The sequence below is a fragment of the Staurois parvus genome, unplaced genomic scaffold (genome assembly GCF_062004578.1).
Source record: "Staurois parvus isolate SC_StPar_1 unplaced genomic scaffold, SC_StPar_1.0 ptg000133l, whole genome shotgun sequence".
Classification (NCBI taxonomy): Eukaryota; Metazoa; Chordata; class Amphibia; order Anura; family Ranidae; genus Staurois; species Staurois parvus.
In genome coordinates this window covers 12,966,146-12,989,036 of record NW_028317929.1, presented here as the reverse complement: position 1 = coordinate 12,989,036, position 22,891 = coordinate 12,966,146, and the positions used below count along the sequence as shown (strand labels likewise).

The window sequence follows — 22,891 nt, the reverse complement described above, 5'->3', positions numbered from 1 at the left end:
GTTACAGCCTGAATTATAAATGTATCCTCTGGCTGCTCTAAAGTCGCACTTGCAATTGAATGAAACCTGCCCCTGACCTAGTGCCGGATTAAAACCCGTGGAGGCCCCTGGCAGTCGAACCCTTGTGCCCCCCCCCCCCCTGCAGGTTTCTGGAGTTTCTCACTCTATTGGAATAACATTGAACTAAGTAGTGTGCATGTCAGCTGCTAGATGGAGATGACCATCACTAATGTACATTACACGTACCTAGGTTGCACCTAAATTTTTCTGAAAGCTGAAAGAAGATGAGCTTTTAAGAGAAACTGTAATCTGAAGCTGATGTCTATGATATATGTACTTTAAGTTATTGGGTACACTACTTGAATAAAGTATTTTCTCTATTGAGTCTTTAATGTAAAGTTTTCGTTTCTTTGAGTTGCTTCATTTTCTTTTCTATCTTTTGAAAACTTCATTGAAAATTTCTTTCAAAATCAAATCGGTTATTATTTTGACCCATTATTATGGGGCCATTAAATAGCATAAGGCCTATAGGCCAGTGCCTACTCTGCCTGTTTGGTAATCCAGCACTGCTCTGACCACCTCTTCCCACAATTCTGGTTATTTATATTAAGTGACATTAAATAATTTTTTGACTGTTACTTGTAGCCCTGAGCCGGCAGAGTGACAGTAGAAGGAAGGAGAACAGCATGTATCCAGTGAGTATACTGACGAGGTGTGAGGAGTGTGTTAGCCAATTGGAGCAGGAGGGGTTTGCATAATTCTTCCCCAATGAGACTGCAAGCAGCAGAAATTTCTGCCAAATATCTTTTAGATAAATATGCTGCAGCAATACCATATTTATTTTATTCTATTTAAGAATCAAAGATAATCTACTTTATTATTTTTGATGATTATTTGAGTGTTTGCAGCTTCCCCTTTTTCGTTGTCTTTTTTTTTTTTTTTTTGTAATAGAAAATACATATCCACCATTTGCTGACCAGTGAAAAAAAGCAATTTCTTGAATCAAATTAGACACATTAAAACAACATTTGGGCTTATTAAATAAATTAGTACAGAGGCCTGCAGTGATGTGCAAAGCACAGGAAATCATGGTGACTCAGTCTTCATTTATTTTTCTTTACACTCATTCAATAAAGCAACCCAAATATGTCCAGATACTGTAGGATTTAAATTAGTTTGATTTCTGCATGATTGTCCTCTTTGTGAACTGTATTGCCATATCTGCACTTCTCAACACCTTGTGAAGTATCTTATCTCACATGTGATGGATGGTTCTTACATTTGCCAAATTCTCTATTATATTTGAATTCGCTGTAGAAGGAAATAATACCAGAGGGGAAAAAGGGAAACTTCCTAGTGCTGTACATGCCAAGACAAACTAAACTAAGGAGACAGAAACATCATTGTTTCATGTAGGTCCTACCAGAAAAGTTTATTCTGCAGCAACCTTTTAAAAAAAAAACCCATTAAACATAAGTGCTCTAGTAGATGTAATTTTTTTCTTGATATATTCACACATGTTCTGCAGCAGAGTGCAGGGTACTTTGAATATTTATAGTCTTATAAACACTAGCACACTGGGGGCATGGCAGACCATAGAAGAGTTGGGACGTGCAAAAGTGCTGTAAAACCCAGAAAACTGTATCTCTCAGACACTGGACATGCACTACTTTTTTCATACCCCAGAAACATTCATGATACCATGAAGACTACAGGACCTAAGGTAGCACAATCTTTTTCTAGACAGCCCAGAGATGAATCAGAGACCTCTCACAGCAACATCAGCCTCAGCTGTAGAAAAGACCAGACTTACGATCATTACCCTAGACCTGAGAGCACCTGGTTCCCTGGTGGATATGGACAATTCAGGAATTCCCCCGGAACCTGAGCCATTCTTTTGGCCGGCATTACTCCCATGCTGAATGACATCAGCACTTTGCTCCTTTCGCTGGCCATCAGAGCAGATTTATAACTGTGAGCATAGTATATTGAAATTTCTTTTGAAATGGGAAGTTGAGTAAACTACCTGAAAGAAATCCAGGGTTACAGCCCCGAAAACCACATCTTTCTCAAATGAGACCCCATAACAGCCCTTAAACCCAACCTGAATGATTCAGAAGCAGCTGCTCATCCATCTCCAACTAAGGACTGAAGGTTAGAACAAAAGCCAGTGGAATTATACCAGACCAGGAATACCAGAGTCAACCACAGGCCCCGAACTGAGAGCAACTATTGAGAGCTATCTTTAATCCCACCCTCGAAATCAATCTTGTCCACTGGGCTCCCTCAGTGCCAGAAACACCATTCTTACTTTCCAGCTTGCATTACTCCACAATTACAGAGGAGACGTGATGAACCTGGAGCTTCCAGACTCCTGAAGCTGGATAGGGACAATTCTGCCTTACAAGCTTGGTGCTAAGCCAGTTATTTACCCTCTTTAATCGGTCAACTTGGGCAGATCTCACCCTAAAATATGTCTTGACCTTTTTCCTTCTCCACCCAAGCCCTACCTGCAACTTGCCACATTTCTGGAAACCCAATTCCAACCCATGAGCACCTGATACCATATCCTACCACTATCAGAAGTACTACAATGGGTATATTTCATCATATAATTTGCCAAGCACTCAGCTCTCATTTTGCACTATAGTGTGTACAGCTTCCTCTCAGTCTAGTGATTTTAGCAAACATCTCTGTCCCAGGGACGGCTCTGGGGCCCAGCACTCTGATTACTAAGTCACTGGTCAATGGTTGTGGCAGCTGACATCAAGCTTGCTGGGTCATCTCTCGATCCCCAGCTTCTTTGAATATCTTCCCTGCCAGAAGGTTTCCCTACCATACAAGGCTTTCCAGGTCTCTAATGAGCGCTATTTTCATTGCAAAAATGTGCCCGTTATACTATAGATGCTTTCTGATAAAAGAGGGATGCAGTTTTTTGAAGTGCTTTAGCAGCTTTATCTTGGCAGTTTGTATTTTTTGTAATTGAAAGTTGCATCATTTTATTTTTAATACTGACACCAGCCAAGCAGGGACCCCAGTCCTGCACGCTAGACCACCCCTTTCTAGCTCGGCCATGTGTTAGATAGGACATTTTAAGTAATTGCTCAACTGTAGTTGCTTGACTGCCACTCATCACACCTGATGATTCTTAACTTTCCTTATGGGTTCAATTGTAACACCAGGCCATTTAAAGGATAAGTTAACCTCTTGGGGAAAAAATAAAGAATGCACATATTTGTGCACTAAAAAAAAAAAAAAAAAGTACATTTATTTTTGTTCCCTAAGGAGCCTGGAAAGCATTGCACCCATGATCAGTGGATGAGTGGTGCAATGCCCTGCAGCAATGCCCTACCTTCACACGTGCTGACAAGCTGCAGAACTTGTAAATGAACTCCAAGGCAGCTCATCAGCAACTCCCACAGTTCATTCAGAACTACAAGCCAGTTGACTGTACTTGTAGTTCAAGTCATTCACCAGAAACTATGAATAAATGTGGCCATGTGCATGGAGTTACAGCGGGTGCCGAGAGAAGATCCCGTGCTTCCTGTCACTAAGGGAGGGAGGCGAGGGGGAGAGGCTGCAGCTACTGGAACATGTGACCTGTTTCACCCTAAATATGGGTGGAACAAGCAATATGTTCCAAAAGGTGAACTTATCCTTTAGAGGACTTGGACTGGACGACCTATACATAGCTCACTTAGGGACTTTTGCAGTGGCCTCCCTGGTCTTCTCAAAGACCACAAAGTGCAGACACTCATGTAACTCTCCTACCAGTGGGCATATTACTGGTTATTAGATATGGTGATTGCATGACCCTATTTTATCTAACAACAAATTTATAATTTTACACAGACAGTTTTGTGATTCAGGCACCCTTGCCAGACAGCATGGGAAGATGTAACACAGTCTGATTGTTTCAGAGTTCTACCCTTCCCTCTTTCACAATCAGTGCTACTATGCAGGAGATTATAGGCAGCTGACATCAAAATAGAATAAAGTACACACTCTAATTGTATGTAAAAATCCATTATCCTAAACATACAGTACAGGAGACAGGACTTCCATTCATAGATAATGGGATATATGATGTTTAGGTCATGGAAATGTCCTCCTATAAAGAAGTATTGTTCTTTTTTTACTTAAATTTTTTTCCCTTTTGGCTTCTTTCAAGATCCGGCTGCCTACTGCCTTTGGCTTTCTAGCAGTTTCCAGATCAGTTACCCTTAGTGTGTACCTTGGAGCTGTACCCATACCCCACTATATGTTGCTGGCCTGTGAGGTTTGCTTATAGTGCTGGATCTTGCGTTAGGCACTCACCTTACTATATAGGTCTAGGGCCGTGGTCCCAATGCTATGGTTTCCACACCTTGAGATTCCCATTGTGACAGGTGAAACCTGTAACCTTAGTAGACCTAGTGTTGTGGAAAAGGTAATATATAAATTTAGGTATTGAAATGCCACACCATTTTATTCCAAAAGTCCAAAAGAAGGTTTTATTCCCAAAATATAAAATTGTTGCAACAGCCAATGCATTTTGGGGACCAAACAGCAGCCCATTCATCAGGGTTGAGTAGTTCAGTGCATCTCGAACACTTGTGTGTTGATGAGTTCAAAGACTCTGAACTGCCACAGCATTTGGTAAAAAAAACCCACAGAGAACATTGCAGAGAAATATGCTCTGAGAGCTCAGAAACAACACTTCCTTACCACACAAGTGATCAAGATCCACAGAGCTTCTCAGCCCTGATCAAGATGATGAATGGTCCCCAAAACATGTTGCTACCACCACTTCCAGTTTGTATCACTACCATTCAAGCATCTTCCCTGCATCCAGAGTATTTACAAAAGTGCTTGCCTTGCTTCTGGCTCTGAAAACCTAGGGTATTCATGTCACAGGTTACGTGGAGGACCTCCTACTGAAGAACTCTGTTGCAACAACCTTGTCTCCCAATGTCCAGACAATGATTCAGCTCCTTTAAACCTTTGGCTGGATAATGAACTTTCTAAAGTCTTCTCTCTGGATTACCTGGGTCTAATCTTGGTCAGAACCTTCCCCTCTCAGGAAAAAGCTTCCATAAGGTCCCACATGAGAATCCGCAAATAAAAATTGCACCCCTCTCAGATTTTTATCACACCCTGTGGTCATGCCCCCAGATTCAAACCTTTTGGACACGTGGATTTCTTAAATCTGCCATTGGTCCACCAAATGTTAACTGACCTAAGGTGTGCTTGCTGGGATTGGTGGAAGACCAAGTTAGTTCTCATACAAAATACTATTGAGCATTTCTATGCAAAAAATGCAAAACCATTATCTTAATCATTTGGAAGCAACCCTTCTCTCCAACCCTCTCAGAATAGAAACAACTGATAAATGCAGCTCTACCATTATACCAACTTACATATACTGTTAGATGTACCCTATAATGCAGGGGTGCTCAACCTCTGGAAGAGCGAGGGCCACTTTTTAATTTTGAATAGCATAATGAACATTTTCCTCCTACAACTGCTGTATGCCAGCAAGAGCGAGTGGAGGAGAAGCCAGCTATCAGCGATCATTGGGGGAGGGCTGATAGTCTCAACTGTGGGGTTTTACTGCCCCCAAACCGCAAATGTAAACAAACCCTCACTGTCCTGAGCCCCTTATAAAGCTGTCTTTCACATTGATGTTCTGTGGTTTACATGCACCCTCGGACAGTGCACCTATGGCTTTCCTGTGAGTTAGCTCCTCTTTGTCATAGACTTCTAATATATCTTGCGGGTGTTGTGCACTTCTGAAAGTGCACCAAAACTCATGCCTTCATTTTGAGGTGGAGGACCACATCAAAGGGCTCTGAGGGCCACAGGTTGAGCACTCCTGCTGTAATGCTTTGATAAAAATATTGGGTCCATAGACCCGGTTTCTCCTTACTGCCTACCCTGGCTGGGTTCTCTGTAGCCCACAGTTTGTCACTGTACCTTATTTTGAATTTATGTAAACCAGTTTCTCTGTGTGATATTTATACATCATGTGCGCAACAGGACACGGACATTGTTAGTTTATTAAATGCTTTATTGGACTTTTTTAATTTTTCTTACATGGACATAATATTTTTAAAGAAAATGTCATCCCCTCTGTATGTGGGTTCTTGGCTTTTATGGTAGCCTCCTTTTGAGGAAGCTCCCTCAAGTGTCACTCAAGATCTCTTGAATCCAATATACATATGACCTGGATGAAGCGGATCCTATCCATAGATCCCCTAATGCTTCTGACCAGCCAGCCAAAGCTCTCTCCGGCATGATGGCTCTCCAATCTTGCCCTGGAATTGGGAAAGTCCTTCCTTCATATGCTCTGGAAGGGTGTTATGCTGGATGCCAGCCTTACAGCCTGAAACAGAGTTTACAATTGCCTTACTGTCCAGGGGATATGATCCCTACAGGAGTCAAAGCTGTTTGTTTTTTTAATTAGTTTAGTTTAACCAATGACAGGGCAGCCATTTCAGTACAGGAGGTATAAAACCATGTCATGGAACAAGAAAGAACAGTCGAAAGTAAGATACGATCATTAGAAAACACAAAATTTAACATTAGAGCAGTACTCAAGCTTAGGAAATGGTTTGTTCATCCTGGGTCTTTACTATGATTGACAGTTTCCCTGTCAGGGTCTTCTTTTAGGTTTTACACCAAAGTAATAAGGGGGATTTGTAGTATAAGAAACAAGAAGAAATCAAACCTTTCCATCAATTGTCTGGTTCTAAGATCTATCAGATTACCTCTGCAACACTGGACCTTCATTCTACAAGATCACCCAGTCAGAGTACAGACAGACAGCAGGGGCCTACATAAATCATCAAGGGGGCACCAGAACTAATATTCCAATTTTCTTGGTTGTCCACATCCCTGGAGTGGACAGTTTGTAAATGGACTTCAATACCTAGACCTGGAGGGGATGGGTTTCGCACCTTCAGATCTTTCAAAATCGCTTTCAAGGATGAGAAAAACCAGATGTGGACATCCTGGCCTCCAGGATTAACAACTAGCTGAACAGGGACATAATTAAAGCTAGTTTATGGCTTCACTCTAATAAAGATCTTTCCTTGACTGTTATGCAAGTTAGAGGAGGAAAGGGTTGCGGTTGGTATCACTGTAACAAAATGGCCCAAAAAGACTTGATATACAGACATACAGAATTTTGGCGGATGAGCCTTGGCTTCTTCCAAACAGTTCAGACTTACTAATCCAAGCCGCCCTGTTCCATCCTACTTCTCAGTGGCTGGCTTTAATGGCATGGCTGTTGAAACCCAAGTCCTAAGGGATAGGGTTAATTTTTAATTTATATTCACCTAGCTCAGAGAAAAAAGATCCAACATCCCCAAGATTTACTATCGCACATGAAAGACTTGGTGCAGGGATGAGAAGTGGATTCCCAGGGAATACTCTACCCGGATTTTGGCTTTTCTTCTGCCTGGCCTTGGCCAGCATTTAGCCCTGAGCACCCTTACACCACAGGTTTCTGCATTTGCCATTCTATTCCATAAATCTCTTGCCTGGTAATTCCTAATCAATACTTTTCTTCAGGTAATTGTTCAAATAAATCCACCAATTTGTGCTCCTGTGGAATCCACCCAGTTTTTCAGAGACCCTCCTTTTACATGATCATAGACACTACCAATACAACATGATTTTTAAACCTAAATCAGTATCTAACCTCACACATATCAAAGGGGCCTTTATTGATATTTTCTTCACTATGGTATATACAGACCACCAAAATGTGTTCAAATAGACCAAGAGGCCATCCCAACTTAACTTCTGAAATTGGGCCTCCCCAATCCCTAAAAGAAAATTGGGAGATTGTGAATAAACCCTCAGACAAAGGAGGTATAGTTATATTTAAGAAGGCAGAATACACCACAGAAGCCCAGAGATTATTGCCTGACTCCCATACATATTTATTTCAGGTATTTATATAGCGCTGTCAATTTGCGCAGTGCTTTACATATACATATACATATATATATATATATATTGTACATTCACCTCAGTCCCTAACCCTCAAGGGGTGTACAATCTAAGGTCCCTAACTCACATTCATACACACACATACTAGGGCCAATTTAGACAGGATCCAAGTCACCTACCAGCATTTCTTTGGAGCGTGGGAGGAAACCGGAGTACCCGGAGGAAACCCACGCAGGCACAGGGAGAACATGCAAACTCCAGGCAGGTAGTGCCGTGGCTGGGATTCGAACCAACGACCCTATTACTTCCAGGCGGAAGTGCTAACCATTTAGCCACTGTGCTGCACATATCATAAATTACACAGGGATTCTACAGATAATTTTACGGTAGAATTAAAAACTGTTAGTTTTGCTAATCTAACAATGGGGATGTGGGAACATCATATTTGCAACCACAAACCCTTTGCATGACATACCATTTTCTATGGAAGGTATATTGACGACATTGTCATCATCTGGGGTGACCCACCCGCCACGGTTTTAGATTTTGTACAGTATTGTAATCAAAACCCATTTGAGCTATCCTTCACTCATGTAATTGACACTCAATCTCTCATCTTACTGGATCTGTTATTCGGCTCCATCGACACCTAGATTATTACTAAGAATTTTTTCAGAGACCTCTGGGAATGCTTACGTTCATGCCAGCAGTTGCCATCACCCTAGATCAGCGGTCACTGAATGGCGGACCGCAGTCTGCGAACGTCCCCAGAAGCGCTGCCACCCGGACCGCCAGCCCACAATGACGGATCTGCTGCTGAGCAGGGTGGCAATCATGGCAACATAACATCATGTGTGCGCCCCCTCCCCCTTCAGCTCACTGTCTCACTGGCTCCCGCTCCTTGCCTGTATACAAGCGTCCAGCAAGGATCCTGGCACAGCTCCTGTCTGCCCTCAAGGTAGAGTGTAGTCTTACAGGGGCACTCTGATGGGCACATTGAATGTTAAGGGGTACTCTGATGGGCACACCATAGAATGTGCCCATCAGAATGCCCCTTAATATAAATGTGCCCATCAGCATTCCCCTTATTTTATGTTAAGGAGCACCCTGATGAGCACATTTTATGTTAAGGAGCACCCTGATGGGCACATTTAGTGTTACGGGGCACTCTGATGGCCACAACATAAGATGTGCCCATCAGAGTGCCCCTTAACATAAAATGTATCCATCAGAGTGCCCCTTAATATAAATGTGCCCATCAGAGTGTTCCTTAACATAAAACTTGCCCATTAGCATGCCCCTTATGTTATGTTAAGGGGCACTCTGATGGGCACATTTTATATTAAGGGGCACTCTGACAGATCCATTTTATGTTAAGGGGGCACAAATGGGCACATACTGTGGACAGGAACACCGATGGGCACATGTGATGGAAATGGGCGCTCTGATGGGGAATTATGATAGAAAAGGGTACTTTGATTGTAAGGGGGCACTCTAACAGGAATACCTGATGTAAGGTGGCAATGTGATGGGGATACCTGATGTAAATGGGCGCTCTGATGGGCACACCTGATGTGATGGGAGTACATGATGTAAAGTTGCACTTTGATGGCGACACCTAATATAAGGGGGCACACTGATGGGCACATCCTATTCGGACCTCGGCCAGAAGAAAATTTTAGTGACTGAGCCTCCTTGAATTTTTTAAATACCCCTGTCCTAGATGGAAATATAACATTCCCAAAAGCCAATTCCATTGGCCCTGGAAAAATTGTACCTTGGATGCAGATTGCCTGGATCAGGGACAAGTTCTACAACAAAAATCTAGCAAAACAAGGTTATTGTGCCAACCATATTAATAACACTTGCCACATATCGAAATCCCCCAGAGACCTCAAAGTCCCCCTAAAGACGATAATCTCACTAGATTTATCACAGTTTCACTTCCAATATAATGGATGGAAAGGATCTTCAGGAAACAATGGGGAATCCTGTTACAAAACCCTATACTGAGACACATTACCACCCCAACCCAAGTTCACCTATTTTAGGGCACGCAATATGAGCCAGATAGCTTCCAGATCTGAGGGCTGCTCGTCCAGTGCTGGGTGGTCCTTTTTCAACTTCAGAGGAATGTTTAGATGTCACAAGAAAAAAAAATTCCTTACTTGTTCTTTCATTCCAAATGGTCTTAAGTCATTTGAGGCCAATGGGAAAAAATGACCTAATTTTCAAATTTTTACACGTTCTGCTGATTTTGTCATTTATGCCCTTAGGTGCCCTTGTGAACTACTTTATATTGGTAGGACCATCATGGTTCTACACACTAGATTCGAGAACATAGAAGAGCCATTAAGCAAAGTGGAACAAACCATAAATACAGTGTACCCAGACACTTTAAAGAAGTGCATGCCAAATCCACAGTAGGATTAGAAATTTGGATTATAGACCAGGTTCCCAATAATCTTTCCAAAGCTGAAAGATTAAAAAAAATTGTGTGAACAGCAGACTTACTGGATCTTTTCTCTGAATACCCTGACTCCAGCAGGGGTCAACAAAGAATTTGAAATTAACGCTATCATATAATTCATGTCGTTTTATTATAAAATTTCTGCCCCTCTTTTTCAAAAATGTTTTGTTAATTTTTGTTTACAGCATAACATCATGATTAATAGCCTTCAGAAAGTTACTAATAGAATCCACCTAATATCACATTATTTTAATACGTTAGTACTGTCCAATAATTTATTTTTGGATGATTGTAGGATTATATGTAATTTTGTCATTGGTCTAGAGTTCCCCTTTATTCCCTTTTATATCCCTCTTAGTCTTTAGATTTATGACGCTCCCCTCAGCTGATCAAATCTTTATAGATAGTAGATTACTATCACATAGTATCCAGCCCTCTCTCGTTCTTTGCCCCTCCCTCGTTTTTTGTATAGATGTAATTTAGCCTCTGTTTCTTTTTTTTTTTTTCTATTTCTACTTATGGTTTGACAAAGGAGTGTTCTGTAGCTCTGAAACATGTTACCACCCACATACTATTGACATAATTTCCTGTTCTGTTTCCAATGCTGACTTGCGTTCCAGCATGGTTACTGCTCTAAGGCTACGTTCACACTAGTCTTGTTTGCAAGTAGCAGAAAGGCGTTTGGGAAGCGTTTTTACCGCTTCCCAAACGCCTCGGACAATTCTGCCCATTGCAGCACATGGCGCTGTTCTAACGGGAGCGGTAGTGTCGCGGTGCGGCAAAACGGACGCCTCTGGTCGAGTCAGGAGGCGTTGAAGCCTCCTATTCTAGTCTATGGTGCCGCTCCGCAAAGGGCCGGCGTGTGTGGTTGCGGGCGTTTGCGGAGCGGTAACAACATTCAAACTTCATTATAGGCGTTTGTGGGGTGTTTTTAACTCTCGGCAACCGCCGCTGAATCGCGCATGCGGCGTTTGCGGAGCATTTGCCGAGAGTTAAAAACGCTCCGCAAACGCCGGACCAACGCTTGCCAAACGCTATAGGGGCGTTTGGCAAGAGTTGGTAAAACAGTCAAGTGTGCACGAGCCCTTACCGGCAGACATTACCCAATCCCTGCACCTCTCCTCAGTTGGATCTCGACTTCACTACACAGCTGTCCGCAGGCGCTCATCTGCCTGTCACATCCTTATATTGAGCCCCTGACTAAAGGACTGATAAGCCTGCTTTCTTTCTCTATTGTGAGTGCTTTTTAATCCTTTTGTGTTAATGCTTTGTATAAATTTATACACTTAGATGGTTGTGCCTTCTGATTTTTCATTTGTTTATGTATACTGCTACATTCAGCTGTAAAGTCTGTGCTTTTGAAAAATATCAGACTTGCTGGCTGGATCACCAGATGGAAATAGAAAAAAAAGAGAGCCTAAAAAAGGAAACTAATATGTCCTTCACATCTATGAATTGGTAAGCTGCAATATAATGTTTGCTTTTGGGTTTAATAACGCTTTAAGTACATATTATAATCACACAGTGAAAAAGAACACATGAAAAATTTATGGCGTGTTTTAAAAATGTAATCTATTGTATTTTACAGACTTTTATGTGTTGGATGAGTTGAAATTTAGATGACACTCTGATAATATTTTTAATTATCTTGTGTTTTATTTTGTAGGTTTACAATTCCAACAAAGACAGCCAAAGTGAAGGAAGTAAGTACAACCTCACCCCTTGTAGCTGATTAAAAAAAATGATCTGGTAAAATAGGCAGAAATCCCCTACTACCTCAGATCCTAGTGGTATAGCCAGGAAACTGCTGTAAGAAAAACTTGCTGGTCCCTATCTTCCTATGGAGAAAACAAGGGAGGCTTAGTCCACTTCAGATAGAGGTCCCAAGAAATTATGTTTGAGTTGAGCTTTGGCTATCACAATAGGGCTCAAACAATAGCTTAGTGGGAGATCCTAATCTTTATCATTAAACCCAAGCATTAAAGAGAAGCACAGAGTTTCATTTTAAGATGTAATTTGTATCTTTTAATTGTATAGTATACTGGCAAAAAGTATTCATGTAGAACCCTGAGTTTTGTGCCAGTGTTCTAAGGCAATGGACCTCTTCATAGTGAAATCAGAGAAATCACTCTTAGGCTTAACAGATTTTTTTTTTTTAACTTTATTATTTTATCTTTGGATTCTTCAATTCACTTCTCACTGTCTTTTAATGCTACAAATTGAAGCTGTGCATGTGGATTAGCGCAACCCTGGTAAACCTTGGGAGCTGTACACAAACCCCACTCTGTGGGGAAGGCCTGTAATGTTGCTCTGGGCTCTTACTCCCACATGGGCTCTTACCTTGGCACAGTGCAATGCATGTAGAGAACTGCAGGGTACTATACAGGTTCTGGGATGTGGTCCTTTCCTATGGAACCCAGTCCCTGAGGACTCCTTTGAGAGTATGCCCAACTAGAGGTGCAAAGCTTGGACTTTTGTATACAGTCCACATTATTGTACTGTTATTGTATTCAATACTATTCATATATAACCCTGATCTTTTACAGTGTAAACTTTTCAAATTTTGGTGCTAAAACTCAGAGCTTAGTCTCAGATGGATGACCAAGTGTGACACCACACTACAGGTTGCATATTTTACCACCACTTCTGCCTATGCCCTTATATGGTACTCAAGTGCTTACTCCCTCCCGCCCTTTTACAATAAAGATTTGCTACAGGATGGTCTATGCCCAGGCTTCTGTGTTCTCCTTTTTCTCCCTTCCCTCAAAGTAATACCCTCACATGTAGCTATGACACAGACCTTGTGAAAGGTGACCATTCCAATACTGCAGGAGTACATTTGCTGAAGGCCTTGCAGAACACTCAATATCAAAGTGTTGATTCCCCCCCCGTACCAAAGCAGGAGCAAAATCTTAACAACGGTCTCTGAATCCGATTATAGCTTTATTTTAGGCACACAGCAAGCAGTCTACCCGACAAAAGCAAAGGTTCAAAAGTGCCACAGCTCTTCTACTTTAGTGGATCCTAATACCCTTGACCTTGACGAGGAAGATACAGAAAGGAATGAAACATAAATGTGCAGATGTGAGTAGCTTAGAGGTGACCTGTAGCAATATGTAATCCTAAATGTAGATTCAGTCCTTGTCATTAAAGATGTATTCAGTCATAGGTATTCAGAGACAGATGGTCATCAATTAGCATCAGACGGGACTAGCTTCCTCTGGAAGTGGCACCTGGGTGCTAATAAGATTTTGTCACCTATACATAATCAGACTCTGCCATTTTCCTGAAGCTGAAAAGAGAAACGCAGACGTTTTGGCTTCATGACACCAGGGGGTCTCCGAGCTGTCTACGGAGCTCTAAAAGTATATACATACATCAAAGGAGTATGTTTCATCCCTCATAAAAGCTAAAATATTAGTTGCAGAGAGATGAAAATACTTCCTTCTGATGGGGCACTCTGTAGGCTACATCAGCATATCAAAACTATATTTGTGGCCTATGCAGAATGCCAGGAAAATGCAGGAAATGGTTATGTGGCGCTGGAGTGCGATAGTGGAACAGTGATTAGTACTGTCCCGATCGCACTGATGCGCTGGTGTCGGAAATTCAATCCCCGACTTGATGATTCAAGCCGGTCTTGGTCCAATTGACTTTGGGCAGTTCGGCACCCAGAACAGCCTGTGGGCGGGTACAGGAACACCCCCTAGAGTCAGTTGGCTAAGAACTCCTGTCCAGTTTACGTCCATATCCCCACAAATTGAGGACACGGACATTTGGGTAGTGTGATTCGTATGGAGCCAGGTCGACTTGACTGTCGGATTGCTGACTCTCCCTGACTTGCTCCAATGGCAGGATAGACCTTGGTAAAAGTTTTTATCTCCGTTTTCTTATTCCCTCTTATTTTATAGTGAATAGTCTACGTGTGTCTTCTTGTAGTTTTTGTATTTTCTGTAACTTTTTATATTTTGTACATATTTTATGCACTGCCCACTTTTGGGATATTAAATCTTAAAATTAATAAGTGACTTCTGTGTATTTAAGCAGGCTCATATCTCCGGAGAGATTACATCGGAGTGATTAGATTGTGTTGTATTTTAGTACCTTTTGTGGGACCTCGCTTCAAGTGGTAAAGCTTCTTCAAAGCACACGGCAACTCGCTTATTTTTTAAGGGCCTGTTTGCCCACTTTTATTTAAATGTCAGTTCAATAACATAAAGGTTTCCCATGCAGGGGTATCCACCATCACACGAATTCAAATGAACAGTATTCAGCCTCCTGGCTTGTACGCAGTTTTAAGTCTGCCTCCTGCAGACTCTTCCCAAAGTATGGCACTAGCACACAGCTAGTCCGGCTTCCACCTCTCCTAGGTGTAGCCCACCTGACTCCACGGCAGAGACCTCCCGTCTGCCTGGGTGGAGTCCTCCTAACTGCCGGGGTGGAGTCCTGCCGGGGTGGAGTCCTCCCAAATCTCTAAGAAATCTCCAGGCTACAGGTCCCAAAACAGGCTTTACCAACCAAAGAGGAAACTGATAAACCAGTTTCCTCTGCATTAGGAGATCTGCCTGGAGCCCCTCAACCTGTAAGGTTGAGAATCCTGGGTCTCCATCGTGCTTTCCACCGTGGCAGGATACCGCACTGCCACACTTTATTTGCTCGGTCAAGCTCATTGCCAATCTGTATGCAATTGCACTGCGTGTAGGCAGATTGCGTGCAGATTAAGGTAGCAGATCTGCCAGATGGAGATCTGTGTGTGTGTGGTGTCCCAACAGACCGTTCTGCGGATAAACTGTTGGGTGGTGGCCAGCTACCGTTTGTGGTGTGTCTGGTGTGGAGGGGTTTGGACAGTGGAAGAGTGATTAACACCGGGGTTCTAGCTGTAGGATAGCTGGAGGGATCCTAGAAGGGTGTGTGATTGATAAGCTGCCCCTCAACTCTAAACGGTGCACCAGATTGTATATAAGATTTGTATCTGCCAGTATGTGGTCAGCCATCTGGATTGGAGTGGAGTCTCACTCTGGTGGTGGCCAAGAGGTAGTGCGGGCTGTGAAAGTACATCAAAGAAGTCCCCTTTATTCCCTCTTACCCCAAGTCACGGCCTCTTCTACTTTAGTGGATCCTAATATCCTTGACCTTGACGAGGAAGATACAGAAAAGAATGAAGAGGATGCTGAGGTAGTATTGCAGGAAGCTGTGAAATATTTTTCTTACTTCAGGTTGCCGTATTATTGAAGAGGGAACTTCAAACATGCTGCTTGCTAATGTGAAAAAGCTGACTGCTGTTGCCCGCCAAGTCCTTTGCATTGTGCAGCTTGATTTTCCTTTTGTCTTGCATGCCCATTTGGGTACAAATAGACCTGTAAAACCCTCAAAGATGTTCCCTGTTCATGTATAAATACGAATGTGCAATCTGTGACGATTGGATCACTCACCAAATATTAGAAATTTAGTCTAGGTTCACACCTATGCGTTTTCCGTTGCGTTTTGCAGAAAAGCACAGCAGTCCATTTAACATGATTTCCTATGGGACACGTTCACATCTCCATGTTTTTCACCCGGTGTGTTTTTTGGAAAGGGTTAGGGACTTTTCTAAATGCAAAATATTTCATTTTTGGTTCTATAGACTTCAATGGAGATGCTGCAGAAAAGCATGTAGTGCGTTTTTGATGCGTTTTTTAATGCGTTTAAAAAAAAAAAACACATTAAAAAAATGGCAAAAACGCATGGTCAAAAACCACAAAACACACTACAAAAAGCACTGGAGAAACGTATCAAACACAAACTGCATAGGTTTGAACCTAGCCTTATTCAGCAGTGCAGCAGCATCTTTAATCCCCTGCAATTGTCAGAATTTCAGGCTGAAAGCTGGCTGCAGGTGCAGTGTGCTGTACTGATCCTGTTGCTCAATCTCTCACTCTCATGAATCCTATCAGAGAGAGAGGATGGTCAGAGCACAGCACTGTGGAGTGAATGAATAGAACGGAGCAGCCAGTCTACCCCGGCCACACTCCACTCCCCTGATGTGCACACACAGCAGTGAGAGAGCGTGCTGTATATATGCGGCTCAAAGTTGGATTGCATACAGAGTGCAGGCAGTAGCTGTAGATATTGAGGCTGAGGAAGTAATTGATCAGTCCTGGCATACTGATGAACACCGCCCCTTCCCCCCCACCCCCCATGGATGTCCCTCACTCTGCTGTTCTGGCTGAAAAGGAATGCTGCTCCTCTGAAAAGTAATTCACACACAGACTACTTTTCAGATGCATTTCACAGGTGGTGAGGAGGCGATAAATTGCCTCCTCTCCACCTGGTTTAACACCCTAAATGCTGTTACCACCACAACCACGTGCATTGCACACAGTTATAGGGAGGTTGCAACACTTACCTTTTTTATTTGAATGGGTCATGTTCATTGTTCAGTAGTGTCTGCCAAATGCAACAAAGGGTATAATCCTTTCTGCAGCTGCAAAGCAAAGTGGCTGCAGCATGTGTACACCACCCACTTCTGTCTTGTCAGCTGAGGGTCTGTTCACACCAGACTCTTCATTAAAATGAAGCAGCTGGTGTGCTATGTTATATCAGAACAGTGTAGGTCAAGGGTAGGCAACCTTTGAGAGTTGGAGCTCTATGTCAACAACATGAAAGAGATCACCGGGGTTCAGCACCATTAAACAAAAACAAAAAAAAAACTAGCAAGGCTTAGTTTAGAAAATATAATAAAACCAATGTCACTGTAAAAATACAAACTTTGCCTACGTTAAAAATGGACAGTGTCAGTCAGTAGGGCAGAGGTTGTTGTCAGTCAGTAGAGTAGTGGATGGTTTCAGTAGGGCAGAGGTTGGTTTCAGTAGGGTAGTGGATGGTGGCAGTAATTTTTGTTTTTTACATTTTTTTTTTTTTTTATTTTTTAATATTTTTTCACAATTTCTTTAGGAGCCCTGTTGAAAGGGGAGCACTTCGGGGAAGGGCCAGGCAGCAGAAAAAAAGGAGGAACAAAGAAAAGAAATACCAAGTTAGCAGGGGAGGCGTTTACTAGAACTGATCCCCTGGCTTTAGGCAACAATATTAAAATTTACAATTTTTTTTTTTTAATTCTTCAATGAATCTCCAAAGCGTCTCAAATTGCAGTTGACTCTAAAAATGTTGAATGAAAACAGGGATTTTTGGTTCTCATGCTTTTTAAAGTTTACGTCAAAGTAATCCCTTTCTGGCCAGTCCCTACTCTACTCTACAAAATGCAAATAACGTATGCTCACATGTGCTGTGAGTGCCTGAGGTATTCTGACAATATGTAGGCCATATCTATGCCTAGAAGTAGATCTGCTTTGTATTTGGGCATTTCATAAGTATTTTGTTCTATTTTAGAAGCAGGGAGCCACCTGTAAGTTTAGGTGTTCATCTGACATTCACAATAATGTCTCTTGTTCCTCAATGTTCTCGGAACCCAGCTTGAGCTTCGCTTCAGGTAGCTCTCGCTCAATGTATTTATTACAGTTGCTTATATAGCACCATCAGTTATGCAGTGCTTTACATATATGTTGTACATTCACATCAGCCCCTGAACTCAAGCAGCTTACTATCTCAGGTCATTGATGCATATACTAAGGCCAATTTAGACAGGAACCAATTAACCTACCAGCATGCATTTGATTCATTTGAGATACTTTTACTATCAACAGAAATGTTGGCTTGTCTTCTTTGTTCTGCCATTTTTCTAGTTTCTTCTGAAATCCAAATTGACTTCTTGGCTTTTTCCCTCTTCTGTAATATTCTTTCAGCTTCTTCAGTAATTATGGGTTTGATGTCATTCCATAACTCTTCGGGCTTTCGGCCTCCTGTACCCAGAACTGCAAATCTGTTGTTTAGTTGATTCCAGTAATCTTGCGGAATATTCTCATTTATCATATCTTGGAGGGCCTCTAATGATCTTCTTCTTCCAAAGCTTTACCTTGATTGTGCACGTAAAAAGCTCCTGGTCGCTGCCACAATAAGCTTCTGGTTTAGTCTTTATTGTCAGATTTCCACCTCTGTCCTAAGAGAAGTAGTCAATTTGATTACAATGCATGCCATTTGGAGAGGTCCATGCGTATAGCTGACACTTGTGGTGCTGGAATCATGTATACGTGAAGGGCGGTTGGTTAGTTTTCTAAAACTGTATGAAGTTATCACTGGCTTCATTTCATCTTCAGATTGCAGTCTACATTGCGTTGAAGTCCCCCATGATGAGCAATAGATCTTGCTTCACTGCTTCATTTATTGCATTTTGAAGTTGTTTGTAAAAGAACTCTACATCCTCATCTTCAGCGGTTGTTGTTGAGGTGACATTGATTGGCCTTCTCTATAGAAGGATTGAGATGCCTCTATTACTAATAGTATTGTACTTTAGTACCGTCTTTGAGAGCATACTGTTGAGGATAAATGCCGCACTGTTTTCTGTTTTACTTGTGTTAGTGTGACGGAAGCGTAGGCAGGACAGAACACACAAAGAAGATGGGGAACACACAAAGCTTTATTGAACTATGAAAGACACTCAATTAGGACCATTCATGGCACTCCGCAAAATGCGGCTTGTAGGGACACCCACGGTAAGCGGGCTCACGGGGACTCCACGGGGCCTTGGCGATGGGGTCTGACCTCAGCACAACCCCCACACAGCTTTCTAGGGACAACATTGGCTCACAGGGACTCCACGGGGCCTTGGCGATGGGGTCTGACCTCAGCACAACCCCCACACAGCTTTCTAGGGACAACATTGGCTCACGGGGACTCAACGGACTTTGGCTGTGGAGTCTGGCCTCAACCCAGCGTACTAGGGACAACATCCGGCTCACGGGGACTCAATGGGACTCTGGCTGTGGAGTCTGGCCTCAACACAGCTCCCACACAGCATACTAGGGACAACATCAGGCTCACGGGGACTCAATGGGACTTTGGCTGTGGAGTCTGGCCTCCACACAGCTCCCACACAGCGTACTAGGGACAACATCAGGCTCACGGGGACTCAAAGGGACTTTGACTAGGGGGACTGACCTCAGCACAGCTCACACCCAGCTTTCTAGGGACATCAGGCTCTCGGGGACTCAGCAGGTAGCGATGGCTCAAGCACTCAGGGGCATCCCAGGTAGCTATACTCAGGGCACGCCATGGGGTGGTTCAAGTAAGGGTAGTCTGGGTGTGCAATAGGGGCAGCTCAGGACACGGGTGGTCTGTGCGCACAATAGGGACAGTTCGTGACACGGGTGGTCTGTGCGTGCAAAAGGGACAGTTCAGGGCAAGGGTGGTCTGTGCGCACAATAGGGACAGTTCATGACACGGGTGGTCTGTGTGCACAATAGGGATAGTTCATGACACGGGTCTCTGCGCACAACAGGGGCAGTTCAGGACACGGGTGGTCTGTGCGCCCACTAGGGGCAGATCATGGCTTCTAGGGACACTCACGATAGGCGTCTTACAGATGCTCAGCAGCAGGCGGCTTCCAGGGACGGGGGTAGGCGACTTGCGGACGCTCAGCAGCAGGTGGCTTCCAGGGAGGTAGGCGACTTGCGGACGCTCAGCTGCAGGCAGCTTCCAGGGACCCAGCAATCAGCAGACAGGGCGGCTTCCCAGGGCCCCTTAGCAACGGACAGCGGCCAGCGTTTCAGGGGACAGCAGCGATCAGCAGGCAGGGGCCCTCACAGCGGCCAGCTTCTCCAGGGGCCCAGCGATCAGCAGGCAAGGGCCCTCAAAGCGGCCAGCTTCTCCAGGGGCCCAGCGATCAGCAAGCAGGGGCCCTCACAGCGGCCAGCTTGCTAGGCACAGCAGCGGGAGTCATGGCTGTGGGGTCTGACCTTTGAGGATGGGGGTTAATGCAGAGCGCTCAGCAGGGATGGCTGCGGAGGTCGGGTCCCCACCTGGACCTCCCACGACAGCAGTGGCGGCGGGCCAAGGGAGAGCGGCCGGACAGCGCAGGAGGAAGGAAAGAGAGAGCGAGCCTGGTCTCGCGCTGGTCTTTTAAAAGCCGTGCGGGATGCTTCCGGGTTGCACGCCCCCCTCACTCCGGCCATGCGCAGAGAGCGCAGCCTTTGTCTCCGGCGGGGCACCAAGCGTGGGAAGCCCTGTGTCCACCGGGGGCGCGCAGATACCTCCTAGCGGCCCCCCCCGGTATTTCCTGGCCTGGGGGGGGGGGGGTCACAGCTCTTCGGCTGAATTGCCGAGGGAGCTGTGACCCTTGCCACAGGGGTCCCCTCCCCTCATCCCGCACAGCCTGCTTCAAGGCTGTGTGCGGCAAGGGGGGAGGAAGGGAGTGAGCAGGCGGCACACGTGACACTTATGTTTTGTTACTCCACCAATATGTTGGCCGCATTTGAGAATTGGTAGAAAGAGAGGGTGAATGATGGAGAGGGAAGAGGTAGGGTAGATAGGGAGGAAAGGGGACCATGGGGGTTAGGGAAGGAGATGGTGGAAGGGGAAGAAGGAAGGTGGGGGGAGGAGATGAGTGGAGATTATAGAGGGAGAGAGAGGGGCGAGTTTGAGAGGGAAAAAGAGGGAGAAGGAGATGGTGGATGATTGGGAAGAGGGAAGTAGGGTGGGAGGTGAGAAGGGGAAGGGGAGGAGGTGGGGCTATGGTGTGAAAGGAAGGAGAGTGGAGGGAGGTAGAGGGTAAGAAGGGGGAAAGGAAGGAAGGAGGGTGAAGGGAGGTAGAGGGTAAGAAGGAGGAGGCAAAGGGGTTGCGGGAAGAATAAAGTAAGGCTGAAGATCGGATGCAGAGACTAGGGGGGAGAGGCTGAGTGGTAGGAAGAAGGAGAGGGTGGACATGCTGTGAAAGGGGAGCAGAGGAGACTTTAGGGGGGAAGATGAGATAGAAGGTGGGATGGAAACAGAGGGAATAGAAGAGAAAGGGGGATGGAAAGGAGAGTGAAGGAGGTAGAAGGGGTGCGTAGGGGAAAAGTGGGGGATGGAAAGGAGAGCGAAGGAGGAGAAGGGTGAGCAGGGAGAAGGTGGGGAGGAATGAAGGTATGTCGGAGGGCAGAAAGGTGGTGAAGGGGTTGGTGAAAGGGAGTCGGGGAAGAAGAGTGGGAGGCAAAGACAAATGAATGAGGGGAGAAGGGACAGGGCAGATGATGCAAGGTAGGGCAGGTGAGGGAAGTAGGACAAGAGGGTGGATGATGGGATGAAAGAAGATGTGAGGGGGGAGGGGAGTTGAGTGGAGGGAGGAGAAGGGGGTGAAGTGGGGGGGAGGGAAGAATGAATGGGGAATAGGGTGAAAATATAGGGGGGAGGTAAGAATGAGGGTGGGAGAAAGTGGAGGGAAGGAAGAATGGGTGGGGAGATGGGTGGACGGGAAGAAGGCGGCTGCTAAGGAGTTAAGAGAGAGAGAACTTGTGTCTTCCTCCTGTGGTTTAGTGACATTCTCCGTTATTCCAAGTGTGCATCCTTCATGTGGTAGAGTGACATTGTCAGTCATTCCAGGTGCTCATCCTTCATGTTGTATAGTGGCGTGGAGGGAGAAAATAGAGGATGGGATAGCGACAGAGGGAATAAAAGCGATAGGAGAGGCTGGACTTGAATTGCAAGGGGAGGAGGGGAGATTTTTGGGGGAGGAGAAGATGATAGAGGATGGGATGGAAATAGAGGGAATAGAAGAACAGGAAGAAGGAGAGGCTGGATAATGAGGGAGAGGGAAGGAAGGAAGTGAAAGAGGAGGTGGGCCTATGGGGGCTAGGAAAGGAGGAGGTTGGAAGGGAAGAAGGGGGGATGAAAAGGAGAGCTAAGGAGATAGAAGGGGGGAGATGTATGATGGGGAGAAGAGGGGGATGGAAAGGAGTGCAAAAAAGATGGGGGGGGGAGAGAAGTGGGGGTTGGGGGGAGAAGGTGGGGAAGAACGAAGGCATTTTGGAGAGGAGAATGTTGGTGAAAGGGAGTCAGGAAGAAGAGTGGGAAGCAAACAGAAGTGAATGAGGAGAGAAGAGGGACAAGGCGGATGATGCAAGGAGAAGGGCAGATGAGGGAAGAAGGACGAGAGGGTGGATGATGGGGGGAGAGTGACAGGGGGAGAAGGTGTGGGGGGTGGAGAGGAGGAAGAAGGGGTGGAGGGAGGAGGAGGGGAGGGAGAAAGAGGTGAAGGGGTAGAGGGAGGAGTGGAGGGGGTTGGAGGGGAGAAAAAAGGGGTGGAGTAGGGGAAGGGCATAGAGGGGGGTGAAGTGGGAGGGGAGGGAAGATTGAGTGGGGGACAGGGTGGAGGGGGCATAGGGGTTGAAGATAAAAGGGGGGGGAAGTAGGGGGGGGAAGAATGAGCGAGGAAGAAGGGGTAAATTATAGGGGGTGGGAGAAAGTGGAGGGAAGGAAGAACGGGTGGGGGGATGGGCAGACGGGAAGAAGGCAGCTACTAAGGGGTTAAGAGGGAGAATGGGTGGATGGGCGATGAAGGGGGGAGAACCTGTCTTCCTCCTGTGGTATAGTTACATCCTCTGTCATTCCAGGTGTGCATCTTTAATGCGATAGAGT

General features: G+C 44.8%; 1 protein-coding gene across 3 annotated transcripts in view; it reads left to right on the top strand.

The window, feature by feature from the left end:
- ARHGAP26 (Rho GTPase activating protein 26) overlaps positions 1-22,891 on the top strand; it is a 643,079-nt gene that overhangs the window by 229,451 nt on the left and 390,737 nt on the right. For all 3 annotated transcript variants that reach the window (XM_089673029.1, XM_089673028.1, XM_089673027.1), the window contains exon 12: positions 12,075-12,111. In XM_089673029.1, coding sequence (XP_089529155.1) covers positions 12,075-12,111 — 37 coding nt within the window. The remainder of the gene's footprint in view (positions 1-12,074; positions 12,112-22,891) is intronic.